Source organism: Gekko japonicus, unplaced genomic scaffold, assembly GCF_001447785.1.
Source record: "Gekko japonicus isolate JY-2015 unplaced genomic scaffold, Gekko_japonicus_V1.1 scaffold169, whole genome shotgun sequence".
Lineage (NCBI taxonomy): Eukaryota > Metazoa > Chordata > Lepidosauria > Squamata > Gekkonidae > Gekko > Gekko japonicus.
Window position 1 is genome coordinate 128,061 of NW_015161951.1, and position 15,327 is coordinate 143,387.

The window sequence follows — 15,327 nt, forward strand, 5'->3', positions numbered from 1 at the left end:
GGTCACATGATGAGAAGACAAGAGTAGCTGAAAAAGACAAGAACGCTAGGAAAAGTTGAAGGCAGCAGGAAAAGAGGAAGACCCAACATGAGACGGATTGAGTCAATGAAGGAAGCCCCAGCCCTCAGTTTGCAAGTCCTGAGTAAGGCTGTTAATGATACAAAATTTTGGAGGTTGTTAATTCATAGGGTCACCATGAATTGGAAGCAACTTGACAACACTTCACACAGAGACACGCACACACACACTTAGCAGAAAGTAAAGTGGCTTGATAGGCCCATGGTTTCTATTCTGCTGGCAACTCTTTACCTCAATCTGGGCCGTGTGATTGGCATAGTACGTCAAGGCTTCATCTCCTTCTTCTGAATCGGACCCAGGCTTCAACATCTGCTGCAATATTTTGTTGTGACGCGCCAGCTAGAAGGAGAAGGGGAGAAAACTATTTGATTCAATCCCTGCCTGCATGTTTTCACATTACCCTGTTTCTACTTAATACATGCATACACTGGCTCCACACCATAGACCCTATTTCCATCAATAACACCCCAAAAAGTCACTGGTACTGAATAATATAAATGAATTGGTTTACAGAGAAAGTTGGTAAACATTCAAGTAAAGCTTTAGGCAGACTTATGAAAGCCAGCCTTAGTAGTCAACAAATGCATGTTGAAGAAGTTTCCACAGAAGACGCTAAGTGGGGAGACCAGACAGTTTACATAAAGAACACAAGATAAAGGAAGGTGGGTATTCTTCAGCTGCATGTAGAAGAAGAAGAAGAAGAAGAGATTGGATTTATACCCCACCCTTCACTACCCAAAGGTGTCTCAGAGCGGCTTACAAACTCCTTCCCCTTCCCCTCCCCACAACAGACACCCTGTGAGGTGGGTGGGGCTGAGAGAGCTCTGACACAAACTGCTCTTTTTCAAGGACAGCTGTGCCAGAGCTTGTGACTGACCCAAGGTCACATCAGCAGGTGCAAGTGGAGGAGTGGGGAATCAAACCCGGTTCTCCCAGATTAGAGTCCGCACACTTAACCACTACACCAAACTGGCTCTCTTCAGTGCAAGGCAATGAATCCAATTTGATGCAGTAGGAATTAGACATTCCTAACTTTCTCTTCATTGCTCTCAGAATCTGCATGCCTCACACAGGTCACAGCCACCTTGCAGAGACCAAGCCTCTTGTCCGACATGACCATGTTCCATTTAACAGCCTGGGCCACCACCAAAAAGTGATTCATAGCACCCCAATAAGCCAGCATTCTGCCAGTCTGTGGGCAACACAGGAATATGATGTGGTGTGGAAGGATCTTCATGTAATGTCAGCGGAAAAATCTGTAAAGTGTGTCAAGTCCATCCCTATTTAGGGTTTTCACCAAGCAATGAGTAAGAAGAAGGAAAAATATAAACAGAAGACTATAAATGCCATATTAACACAGACAGGGTACAGGAAGGGGACCCATGGTGACTACATGGGAAGAGAAATACAGTGTTGCCCTGTACTTCTGCCATCCTTCTCATTGTCAAGTAGAGAATTTTCTGAACAGATTTCATATTCTTCTTCTCCAAAAAACATGGGCACTAGAGGAAATTTATTTGGGGGGATATGTGTCATTTGTATCAATGGCTCAAATAGGGGAGAAAGATGGATGACCTAGGGCAGCCATAGCCTGTTTGGTCTCCAAATCTATTCCAGTAAAAAGAAAATAGAAAAACATATTCTTCCTTGTCCGTGTTGGATATTATTCTTTTGTTGTTAAAAAAAGGAAACTTGGATTATACTATCAGTTTATATCCCTCCATCAGGGGATTTGAAGAGACACTGGGAGATGTTGAGTAGCTTGATGGGAAACCTGAAGAAGTCTTATCTGAACGGTAGGTTCTTAGTAGCTGGTAGCAGGATTGACACTAATGATGAGAAGTTGTTAGAGGCTTGTGATGTGACAAGCTATGGTGTAGAAGACATTGGCTATGGATGTAAGTATGATAGTTATTCCATGTCCATCTGGGACAGCGAATATAAAAGGATCTCATCATTAAAGGTGGCTCGAGGAATCTTGGACTATTGACAGGAGGAATTTCCAGGGGCCAAGATGAAAACTAAAAAAGGCAACTAGGCTCTTGAGAGGCTTTCTCTGCAGTTGTCTCCCTTCAGTTGAAGAAACTCTCTTGCTATGCCTCCGTCAATTGTTGGGAAGGGAGGCAGAGAGTGTGGCAGCATTACACCGTGGTGTAGTTTCTGGAAGATATCATTCCCCCTCACTCCATGCCCTTTCTAAGCCTGATCCTATCCTCATTTGTGACCCAAAGGGCAGTTAAAGAGGTTTACCACCCACACAAAACATGAGAGTGGCTGCTGTCTTTGTGAATGTCATCACATCTCCATGCTGCTGGTGCCCTGTCAAAAACCTGTTGAAGCTTCCTGCTTTCTGTCCAGGCAAAGTTTCTTTTCTCCTTGTCTCTCCCCCCCCTTCTTTAAACTTGCTCATTTTCTTTCATTCTTTCCCCTTCTGCTGTTGAAAACTAACCTTTCTCTTTCAAGGAACCAAAAACTTTTCTCAAAGTGCCCCCTTCCCCTTTAAAACCCTCAGTACCATTCTTTGAGCATAGTGGCAAAAGGACATTTTTTGTTTGCAATTTTCAGATGTGGGGTATGAAGCAGATGGCAGAGCCATATAAAATGCTGCTTGTAAAAACTTTTAAGTTTACTTTTTCATATTTTAGTCTTATAAAGACACACTTCCTTTTAACAAAGGAGAGTAAAAGCAACTTTATATACTGTTTTTATACCCAGATGAAAAACTTGTGATAAAAAAGTTTTATAAATCATTTCATTGCACTGCTTGACAGGGGGCTTCCCTCTCCCCGTATAACAAGATTGCCATTGTGTCCAGAGATGAACGTCAGTGTTGTTTGCCCAAAAGCCAGCCACAAAATCAAGCTCGTTTCAGTCTTTTTCACATTGAAAGTTGCTATTTAAAACTTCATTTTCAAAGCAGGTTGACTAAATTTTACATTTTTAAAAAATCATTCAAATATCCCTTGTAAACTCTACTTCCTGTGGAGTTTTCCTTTACTATGCAATGCTTTGTATACACATTCAGATCTAGACTAGTAGTACAGGAAACAGAGATTTGAGACGTTCCTGGACAAGACCACCTATGGACCTAGTTCTGGCATAGAATTAAGCCTCCACTCATGCTATGTTCACAAGACTGGAGGCAAGCCTATACCAAGCGTAGAATTAAGAACACTGCATATGTTCCTCAGTGCACACACTCAAGTGTCACTTAACTCAGCTCCATATAAATATATGATCTGTAATATGAATGATAATAGTTTATATTCCATGTCTGTATGTTTGTAAATCGAAATAATTTTTTTTAATGTAGGCCCGCTGACAATTTTAACGCCAGCACCATTTTCGGCTCACGAAAAAGAATTTCTGCTCACAAGGCTCTGCAGTTTAGGGGGAACATTGCCTGTGAAGCAAAGAAATCTCCTCGCACGGATATTTTATATGTGATTTGTATTTTAAATGCTGTTTTAATGTTCGAAATGTTTTCATATTTTAATGTTCAGCACCTTGGGGACAGTGTTAGGGTTGCCAAATGGGGCCGGGGGGCGGGGAATCCCCCGCTTTGGCGGCCCGATTTCTGACATGACAGAATCTGCCCCCAGGGGAAACCCCACCCCTGCATGCACGTCACCCGGATGTGACGTCGCATGCTGGGGGCAGGGCCACAGCCATTTGAGGGGAAAACTCTATGTTTTCCCCTCAAATGGCTGTGGCCCCGCCCCCAGCGTGCGACGTCACATCCGGGGGACGTAGATATGTCGCACCGGGAGGTCCCCAGGAGTCCCCCGCCGAGGAGGTGAGTACCATTTGGCAACCCTAGACAGTGTACTGGGTGGAAAGGCGGCACAGAAATGTTTTAAATAAATCAATAATCCATGACCCATATGAAAATTGCCAAGTCAGTCTTGAATGACTAGGACAGAGGTCCTCAACCTTTACATCGATCAAAAGGTACATGTAGGCACCTTTCAAATTTTGACACAGAGCACGGATGCAACCACAACATGGCCACTGTGGGGGGGGGCAAAGCTATACACACAGAGGAAGCGCAAGTGCAGGGTACAAGAGGGCACATTATTTCAATCTGTACAGCCAACTGGCTAATGGCCAATCAGAAATCTTGCTGGGCAGGAGTCCCACCCGGCCCCACCCACTTTCTAAAAGCTCTTGGTGGGTGTTAGAAGACATCACGGTGCCCACGGGTGCCACGTTGGGGACCCCTGGACTAGGGGATCCGATCTTGTTGAAAAGTGGTTGATTTTACCTGCGTTGTCTTTAGCTCTGCTGCTGAGGAGTCAGGGTTGACAGCATGCCATCCAGGATCCCCTTGGAATTTTTAAAACTTATATCTCTTGTGCCTCTCTCTCTCTCTCCAAATTGTACTCCTCGCCTTCCAATTGTTATCAAAAGGCAAACCATTAGTTTTAAACTGTGGCTTGGGATGTGGAGTTTTATTATTTATTGTGAGCCTTGTTGAGGACTGTTGCTTGAACAGTGGAATATTTTAAAATATATTTTATTATATTTACTTGGGGAAAAAATCCAATAATGTGACAATGGTGGCAGGTCTACACATGAGCTTCTATAAAAGGTCCCCAAATATAAAAAGGTAAGTCCATGCACAATTGTTGTCTATATGCCATATGATCAAATATTGACTGATCCTCAGTCCGTTGAGTTATGGAGGGTGGACTTTTATCTTTTAGCTGCAGTAAGGGCATGGAGGGCCCATTTCCATTCACCATCGGTTAGGCTACAGGACTTGGGCAAACAGGGTTGAATGGTGGGAATATGAGAAAGAAAAACAAATCATGACTGAACCCACAAGAGATAAGCGTAGGAACAATTTGGGTTAATGGCCAACAAGCTGACAACCAATGGTCTGAATTATGAAGTTCTCAGTCTTCTGACTGGGTTAATTAGCATTCAGATTGCTATCTACTATGGAACTGGCAGGCTTTAAAGAGGAGTCCTTTTCTCCCCCCATTAAAATGAAAACAAGGTAACCTGTATTCAAAATCCATGCCATGGCTTCTCTCTCTCTCTCTCTCTCTCTCTCTCTCTCTCTCTCGGCGCTAATGTCTAATCACTCCAACCCCATACAATGTGAGAAAAGATTCCTTTGTTAACCGTAGCTCTTTGGTTAATGCAAAAGCTCACTCAGAAAAACTCCTCTGTATGACCACAGACTGTTTCTGCCATCTAGTAATCCACCCCAATTTTAAATTCTTCAGGTCTCCAGAAGAGATGAAAGGTAAATAGAGAACTTGTGTAAAAATTCAAGGGCAGATTCGCTTTCATACCAAATTGCCAGTTCTGTTTTTGGATTAAGACCTCATCTCATACAGCACGTTTCTACTTAGCAGAAGGCACCTGTGCCGGTATCAGCCACAATATATAGTTTTCACAATATGCCTAGTTTATTACACCACATGCCCCTCTGAGCACATCATTTAGATGCACTGCAGGGTAAGGTGATTTTGGATGAGGCTATGTTGAAAGGGAAATTAATAAAAAAAAATGGCATGGCATATTTATTGCTTTTCAGTAACCTCTGTGTGAGAGCTATTTTGTTTTTTAAGTAAAAGATACCCCCTTGCATATATACGCCTCCACTGCATATCTGAACAGTAAGAACAGATTGTTTTTTTGCCGATCCTTGTATGGTTGTAACCATTAAATCAGAAAAATAAAATTTATTTAACCCCTCACAATAGCCTGGCCAATACATTTTGGACCAATAGAAGTTTCTGAACCACTTTGAAAAGCAGCCTCACCTAGAGCTCACTACAGCAATTTAACGGATGTGATCAGAGCATGAATCAACTGTGGCCACTGGCCAGAGTACACTTTTCAAGAAATGGCTATAGTTGGCAAGTCAGATGGAGCTGATAAAAGGTGCTAAGTGCCACAGTGTCTGTGATCCATGTAGCAGCCATAGGTCAGGGTCTAGTAGCAGCCCCAAGCTTATGAACCTGCTCCTTCAGGTGAAATGCAGCCCCCTCAAGGATAGGCCAGCTCTACAGTCCCTGTACAGCTTCTCCATTATCCAACAGCATCTCAATCTTATTTGGATTGCGCTCCAGTTAATTGGCCCTCATCTATCCCATTACCTTCTCCAGACCCACCACATCCAGTCTTGATCTTTTGCTTCTCGTGACATACGGCATCATGCTGGGCTGGCTTGGTTGACTAGGTCCAGGAGGTAATAAAAGCCTCTCTGTGGAAGGGTATAGTTCCGATTGCTCTGAAAGAGGTGGTTGTGAAACTCCTCCTGAAAAACGCATCCCTGGACCCAAATAATTTAAACAACTATTTCCCAGTGGCTAATATTCAATTCTTGGGAGATGCTTGAGCAAGTGGTGGCTACACAGTTTCAGTCAATCTTAGAGGAGATGGATTATCTAGACCCATTTCAATCGGGATTCAGGGCTGGCTTTGGGATGGAAATGGCCTTGGTCATCCTGACTGGCTACCTTCACCAGGAGAGGGGACTGTGAGTGTGTCCCTGTTGATTCTACTGGAACTCTCAGCAGTTTTTGATACTATGGACCATGGAATCATTCTGGAAAGGTTGCCAGGGCTGGGAGTGGGGGGCACCATACTCCACATGAGGCTGCCATTTTTCGAAATGTATTTACATTATTTATAGTCCACCTTCTCACAGGGACTCATGGCAGATTATGCATAGTGCATCAGTATAGTCAACAAAGGTCCTTTCCACACTTGGATCTCATCTCTGGTTATTATCAAAGTTCAAATCACAACACAATACCTTGCATTTATCCCTGGTTATAACAGCATCTGTTTATCCCGGGGTGACCTCAATGTAATGTGGAAACAAAAAATACCCCAAGATAATTACAGGGGTGAACTCACGTGTAGTGTAGAAAGTAAGTTCGGGGACAGGGTTGAATTGGTTAGATTAAAAATCTTCTAATTAATGTAAAAAGTGGCACTGATGAACTGGCCAACAGCACTAGAACAGCAGGTGAAATTTAATAAGAACATAGCCTGCTGAATCAGAACAATGGTCCTTCTAGTCAAACATCCTGTTTCACAAAGGAGCCAAGTAATTGCCCTAGAGGGCCAAAAAAACAGGGCATAACAATTTTTTTTTAAGTACCTACAATTGTTGCAAGTGGAAGGTGCCATGTTAGAAGAAACCTTCCCTCTTTTCCTCTATACAAGGGGGAATATATGCATCACTTCAAGAACAAAGATTGTATGCTTCTTCCTCCAGGTTGTAGTCAAAGGCAAATGCACACAGATTAACTCAACAAATTAATCAATTAAAACTTCTGCAATTAATCAGTTAAAACTAGGCAATAGTCCTATTTAGATTATCTCTGTGAGTCACGAACATAAACTTATGGGACAATTCTCCTTTAAAATAAAGAAGAAGTTGGATGCTTACCCAAGCATTGCTGGAGACAATGTGATGTTGGATTACATGACTGCCTGTGCTCAAGTTATGACACTGAAGGATAATTTTTAAGGGGGGAAAAGTCAACAAGATGTAGAGAAGCAGTTGCCAAAAATTCTGTGTATAACAGAATACCACCTACGGACATTTGTTTAATCTTTCTGGGGCTCATTAGTGTCAAACCTCAGTTGCACCTTCCATGCAGGATCTTTAGACTAAGCTGAAGGTAGAATTATATACCATTTTAATGAACTGCAAGGTGGGTGATGCACATCCTTGGCTCCCATGACATTCTTAGCCATCCAGTGCCTCGCAACAGTGATTCTGCTGACACTTAATTAGCCAATGTCATTCTGACACCGTTACCTTGTCTCATCAGGATGATAACTACAAAACAAACAGAAGGAGCATAAAAGTTCTATGACATGCATCAGGTCTGGGAAGCAAGCAGATTTAGTCTCCTGGGAGCCATGCTACTCGGGACAGGTCTACATTAGCATAACTGTGCTCTGGCACTGCCAACTGATATGTGATTCTGCTCAGAACGAAAACTGTGAATTCAGCAAGGTCCCACATAAACTTCCATCTGGGGTGCAAAATTTCACTCATCCTGCAGATAAGGACATTTTCTCCCACACAGAATGGGGGAGGAAGTGACTTGCTGGGGAAGCAGAGCTTTAGGATTCCAAAATATACCATTCCATTTTTCACTCTTTATAGTACCAAATGGGTTTCCAAATGGGATTGTGATACTTCTGTACACAGAAAAACTTCTGGTTACAAAGAGCTGGGAGACAGGGGGTTGTAGAAACCCCAACCCAAACACTGAGCTCTTGTACACATGTATCTGAAGCATGTTTTCTGTGGTTGCCTTTATCTGCCCTCTAGACTCCATCAAAATCATTGTGGGTTGAAAGCTGGGATATGCATTTTAAAAATAAGTAAATTATTGTAACCCCCACAGGGCAGGCTTCTGGTTGTGTGTGGGCATTTTTTTGCCTTAGCTACTCTGTAAAGCATTTCTTATGTACACCAATGACAATTATGATGACAGCCGAGCAAGTCAATGCCAAGTGGCCATTCCACCATGTTGGCTTAAAAAAATATCCAGTACAACTCACAATTGGAGGGAAGGAGGCAGGGTATAGTAGAATCTTGTCAGATCTTAGACACTAAGCAGGATTGGTACTTGGACAGAAGATTATTAGAGAAGAATTTGCAGAGGAAGGCAATGGCAAACCACCTCTGCATCTCAGTTGCCTTGAAAGCCCCTTGCTGGGGTCACCATAAGTTGGTTGTGATGTAGAACTTCTAATGCCATTACACTGGCTCCCTCCTCACCATGTTTAACCACTCAGGAGCACACTTTGTGAACATCCATCCTCATGCTGGTGAAGAAAGCATGTTTTCATGGTAGTCCTGAACTAGCAGAGCATTGTTAGGTTTAAATATGTGCTTCTAGCTAATATCTGATTATAAAAACCTATTGTTTTCAATATAACATTGCACTAAAAGATACATTGAAAATGAAGGGGGGATTGTATAAACAATGAAAGCCTTCTTGGAAGAAAATCTATACAGTTAAAGTACGTGCAACTTGTATAGCTTTATCAATCAGCCAGCATTCATTATTCTATTGAGATGTTTCTTTAGACCTAGTTTATTCATACGGCAGACTGCAAGAAGCCATGTTGGTCCACAAAAGAATTCCCCCTCCCCCTAAACCAGCAGTTCCATATTATGTCATTATTGGAGCCAACGAAAATTTCACAGAAGAGCATATACAACCCGGAGCACTCCAAAACTCTTCACCAAGCTGAATTGTCAGTATTTTATTTATTTATTGCATTTATGAATCACCCCATCCCTGCTACCACAGGGCTCTGGGCAATGTAAAGGTAAAGGTAAAGGTTCCCTTGCTCGAAAACCAGTCGAGTCCGACTCTAGGGTTGCGGTGCTCATCTGGGCAATGTACAATAGCATTAAACACAGTGACCAGATAAAACAATACATTATATTAGATTACATTTTTAAAAGACAGATGGCAAATACTAGTACTTATTAATTAGTTGTTTCCATATTACAGACTGCCAGTCGCCTTGTAGGCAGGGGGGGAAGAGGTTGAAACAAGCATGGAAAACTGAGGAGGGTGCCAACCGAGATGAAAACCATTGCTGTCCTCAAACAAAGGCCTGGCGGAATATCTCTGCCTTGCAGGCCCTGCAGAACTGCATAAGGCCCCGCATGGCCCTGATGGTATTTGGCAGAGAGTTCCACCAGATTGGGACCAGGACCAAAAAGGCCCTGGCCCTGGTTGAGGACAGCTGGATATCCTTCGGGCTGGGGACCATGAATGTGTTTTTGTCCAAGGAGTGCAACATCCTTCCAGGGACATAACAGAGGAGACAATCCCATAGATACATTGGTCCCTGACCACTCAAGGCCTTATGGGTCAAAACCAAAACTTTGAACTTGACTCGGTATTCCACTGGGAGCCAGTGTAGCTGGTGCAGCAGCACTGGATGTATATGTGCCATCCATGACGTTCCCGTCAGGACTCAAGTGGCCACATTCTGTATCAGTTGAAGCTTCCAGGTCAGTCTCAAGAGCAGGCCAGTGTAAAGCATACCCAAAAGGATGTGTATGTGTGTGTTTCAGGTAAGATAGCCAAACTCCAGGTGGGCCTGGAATTAGAACCTCTAGAGTACAGAGATCAGTTCTCCTGGAACAAATGAATTCTTTAAAGGGCACTATACCCCACAGAGGTCCTCCCCAAACTCTATGGCACTATACCCCACAGAGGTCCTCCCCAAACCATACCATTCCCAGGCTCCACTGACAAACCTCCATGAATTTCCCAACCCAGAGCTGGCAATAGGAATGAGCATGGACCACATTTTTGTGATTCAGTTTGCAGTTCATGGCTGAACCACGAACTCCTGCTTTTTGCTCCCCGCAAAAAGTGTCAGGGAGCAGAAAGCAGGGGGTGAAATGGCTGGGAGGCATTTTACCCCCTGCTTTCTGCTTGATGCAGCTTTTGGTGGGAAGCAAAAAGCAGGGGGTGAAATGCCTCCCAGCCATTTCACCCCCTGCTTTTTGCTTGCTGCCAAAAACCATGGCCAGCAGAAAGCTGGGGGCAAATTGACTCCCAGCAATTTCACCCCTGCTTTTGCTCACTGCCAAATACTGTGGCTAGAAGAAAGCTGGGGGTGAAATGGCTGGGAGGCATTTCACCCCCAGCTTTCTGCTTGATGCAGCTTTTGGTGGGAAGCAGAAAGCAGGGAGTGTAATGCCTCCCAGCCATTTCACCTCCTTCTTTTTGCTCACCACCAAAAGCTGCAGAAAGCTGGGGGTGAAATGGCACAGAGCCATGTAAAACTCCTGCGTTCTGCTCCCTGTGGATTTTTGCAGGGAGCAGAAAGCAGTGGTTTAAATGGCTCCAGGCCATTTAAACCAAACAGATGAGCACTCAGCTGCTCTTCATAAACCACCACAAACTGCATCACAACTCATGGAAGTTCATGGCAGCTCTTTAGTTCACAAACACTGCTTTGTGAACCACAAAACGGCCAAAATTTGTGACAAACTTTCATTCGTGAGCAGGTCTGTGCCCATCCCTAATTGGCAACCTTAGTTTTAGGGCACATTGCAGCTTCTATAATAGTGTTGCATAATTGTTCCTGGATTGTGTCACTGCAGGCTGTAGGTGGTGATAGGGGTTGACGGTTTCAGTACTTTCACATTAAATTATTTTTTTTAAAAACCACCCTCTCTGCACATAGAAAACAGCATGTTAGGGAGCAGCTCAGACTGAAATTTTTCCCTGAACACAATTTGCGTTTCCATTGTGTGGCATCAGTTACATGACCCAACCCCTCTCTCTGCAGCTTGAGGTGGATGCTGACTGAGAAAAAGCTTCCACCCCTTCATATTTATTTATTTATTTATTTACATGTAACTTCTATACCGCTCATGACCCCTACTGGGTCTCAGAGTGGTTTACAGGTGGCCTACATATTGCTGGCTGAATAAACTGGACCCCATTCCACTCACTTATCTTTATCCAGAGAGTTGTGTCAGTGGCAGTTGGGACTATATGTACCTCTTCAAAGCCTCTATTGTTATCCGTATTGGAAACCATAGAAGATGTCACTGTGAAATGGTGGCTAAGGACTGCAGGGCTCTAAAGAGTCCTAAAATAACAATGGGCAAGGCGATGAAGGCAGGAGTGGCCGGATCCAGGTGGTGTAAGCTGCAGCTGCATTGCCCTGGGTTGCCCCTGAGGAATATGGCACACCACATTGGCAGCCTGTGCCAGTTAATGGCTTTTGCCGTTTGCACCACAACTGACCCTTAGAGAGCTCTATAGGCTGGGTCTGCCCCATATCCTTGCTCATTACCTAGCCGTGGCTCTTTTGTTCCCCCTCCTTGGCCCACACTCTGCGGTGTTTTGGTACCGCTGTGTCCACGTTACACTGAAAATGTGCTTAGGCCAGAAGGGTTGTGGTCAGTTGATTTTTTTTAAATGTTAGACAGGTGCCCTTGCTGGGTCAAACTGAGGTGCTTGTTTAGGAAAAAGCCCTCTAGTATACACTCTCAAAATGGAACTAAGGCAAGGCTAAGCAGATGGAAAGGCCAGAGCTATGTGCAAAAGGGCTAGTTCAGTTCTCAGTGGCTCTAACAAGGGTCTCTAGAGCAAAAAATAAATGGCTGAAATCTGGAATACAATAGAGAGGAAGCAAGAGTATTCATGCCAGGCACTGGAATCACTGGAGGTAACAGAAGGATTTAAGACACACACACACCCAAACCAAGAGTGCTCTTTGCTTTCTCCCACCTAGCTGGACAAATACCATTCACTCACCTGAGGAAAGACCAATAAAACCTGAATCTGGGGAGGACGTTCCAACATTTGGAGAAAACTGATGGTAATGGGGCAAAATCTGCCACTGCCTTTGACAGCCACCATCAGGTATCTCATGGAGGGTGTGTGCAACGTGTCTGTGTGCCCACCTTGTACTAATACATCTATTTTTGTTTGGGGGTGGTGGGTTTTTTTGCATGATGTCAGGAAGTAACCACTGCCATTGATCAGAGTGCAAGACACAGTCCACATTTCCAAGTAATACCCCCTTCCCCCACCCCCAAATTATTTCGGTGCAATAATTATACTGCACATGCCAGCCTCACAAAATGTGGTTCAGCTCTATTACTGAAAATCTGTTATTTCATCACTGGTTCTGACGGCTAGCCTAGAAGACTGGAAGTTGCTGGGATCATCACTTTCAAGATGAAGTTAGACATTCATGATCTACTGAAGCAAAAACAGCAGCAGGAAGGAAGATGAGGAAAAGAAGATGAAGAAAAAACGGATAAGCAAGTGATATACGAGAAGTCAAGATCCAGGAAGAATGGAAGCCAGCAAGATCTTGCACATTGGACAGTAAATCTGGAGTGCTTTTTATGTATCTCCCATGTCTCCCCTTGAACACAAAAAGCAGGGCGATCCTATTTCCCACCTTATGGGGTGACGTTTATATTTTGTAAGCACTGAAGGTCACCCACTTACAAGAATATCTTGTGCTTCTGGTAAAATCAACCACAAGTAAGGGCAGGAAAGAATGTTGTGGTGGCAAAATGCAGAACCAGCTACTGCTCTTGAAACAGCAACAAAAAAACGAGAGTCTGGATGCCCCCAAAATAAACCATCCACATACGAGGCTTTGAGAGCCAAAACAGGAACCTGCAGAATCTTCTGCAAGAGATGTACAACAGCACAGAGATTGCCAAGCACAGCCCATGGCTGCTGAGTATTCTCTAGAGGCTCCCGCTGGGGTGACAAGTCCAAGTTAAGTATACTGTGTTCCTCACGACTCATCAAGCCAAGCAAATCAACCGTAGGCTGTGGCTTGACAAGGTCTTTTACAATCCCAGGTAAGCCTCATCAAGAGAGGGTGCTTATTGGCATACATGACTGTGAGCAGCCACAAGTTACACAGACCTGACTTATTATGGAAAGCTCAGTAAGACATGAGATGGAGATGAAGCCCATCTGGTATTCACTGCACGGCAAACACCAATGAAAAGCCTTATGCATGGTGGGAGGGTTGCATCCTTTTAGGATCAAAATGATTGCAAAGATACACATCTCTTTTAAAGAGAGAAAGAGAAAAGATACACTTGAGAAAAATTTTGTGGTCAAAAGTTGGCTTTACGATGACCAAAATCACAATTTCTCAGCTGGGTACAATGGGCTGAATCCAATGAGCCAATTCCACCTAAGGGAGAGAACCCACCTAAGGGAGCGAACTCCCCTTTCTTCCCTGAGCCTCTCCGCTTTTGTGGCCCTTCACAACCCGAAGGAGTCTCAGAGCAGCTTACAATCCCTTTACCTTCCCCTCCCCACAACAGACACCCTATGAGGTAGGTGGGGCTGAGAGAGCACTCTCGAGAACTGCCCTTGAGAGAACAGCTATGAAAGAACGTATGACTGACCCAAGGTCACATCAGCAGCTGCATGTGAAGGAGTGGGGAATCAAACCACACTCCTAAGCACTACACCAAACCGGGAAGGGAAAGAAAGGCATTTTAAACATGCCTGGGCTCCCTGCCTGATCTTCAGATGCCTCCTCCCTTCTCTGTTTGAGCTTCTCCACTACTGCGGAGAAACTTGGAGAGGGAAGGGAAGGGGGGGATGAAGCCCTTTCAGCCTTGCCTTCCCCCTCCCCCAAGCCCGTAGGAGCCCAGGGCAAGTCTGAAAGGGCTTGGATCTAAGAGATCTCTTAGATCAGGGGGTGTGGCACATGCAAATACATTATGTGAATGAGTTATGCTAATGAGCTCCTACACCTCTTTTTCTATGAAATGACCCCTGCTTCTTAGGTACTTTTCTTGAACAAGCATTTCTTGCATCACATCACCCAACCTTATGGTTTTATTAACATTGTCCCAGCCTCTAACACAGGAATGTGAGGCATGTAGTTCTCCCATATACTAGCTTCACAATAGCTGATGTCTCACAAGGTAACTGCTAGAGTTAGTGGCTTGGATTCTGCAGCAAATCTCTGCTAATGGAAAGCATTTCCCTCAGTGGCACAGGACTGCTTTGCCTCCCAAATCACCCTCTAATCCTGCTCTTGGGGGACAGGGGAAGGAAGGAAAAAACTGAGATAATCCCCCCCCCCCATTAGCAGAAATTTACTCAGGATTCAAGCCAGTGTGCTGTAGTGAATGCTGGGTTCAGGGATCATTTCGTAGAAAAAGAGGTGCAGGAGCTCATTAGCATAACTCATTAGCACAACTTATTTGCATATACCACACCCCCTGACATTGCAGGAAGGAAGGAAGGAAGGAAGGAAGGAAGGAAGGAAGGAAGGAAGGAAGGAAGGAAGGAAAGAAAGAAAGAAAGAAAGAAAGAAAGAAAGAAAGAAAGAAAGAAAGAAAGAAAGAAAGAAAGAAAGAAAGAAAGAAAGAAAGAAAGAAAGAAAGATTTTCCTCCCAGGGCGATTCTGCATCTAGTATTCGCTCCACATTTTCTCAACTGGGAGAAAAAAGTGCAGCTCAAAACTACATTCAAATACCTCCAGGCAACACTGTACTGACTGCAAAGTCACCCCTGAACGGCCATAAATCTATGCAGAAGGTACCATAACATCCAATGATCAAAGAAAGCAAAAGCGGCATGCAGTGTGGAGGGTACCATAAAATCCAATGTTCAAAGAGCGTGAAAGCAGCATGCAACGCAGAGGGGAATTTCTGTTCCAAGGTGGGTTTGGTACGGGTAGGGCGGGATATAAATCCCAAAATAAATTAAATAAATAAAA

At 44.0% G+C, this 15,327-nt stretch overlaps 1 protein-coding gene across 1 annotated transcript in view; it reads right to left on the reverse strand.

The window, feature by feature from the left end:
• Nucleotides 1-15,327, reverse strand: part of ITPR2 (inositol 1,4,5-trisphosphate receptor, type 2) — a 326,434-nt gene that overhangs the window by 64,136 nt on the left and 246,971 nt on the right. The window contains exon 46 of the mRNA XM_015429433.1: nt 310-417. Coding sequence (XP_015284919.1) covers nt 310-417 — 108 coding nt within the window. The remainder of the gene's footprint in view (nt 1-309; nt 418-15,327) is intronic.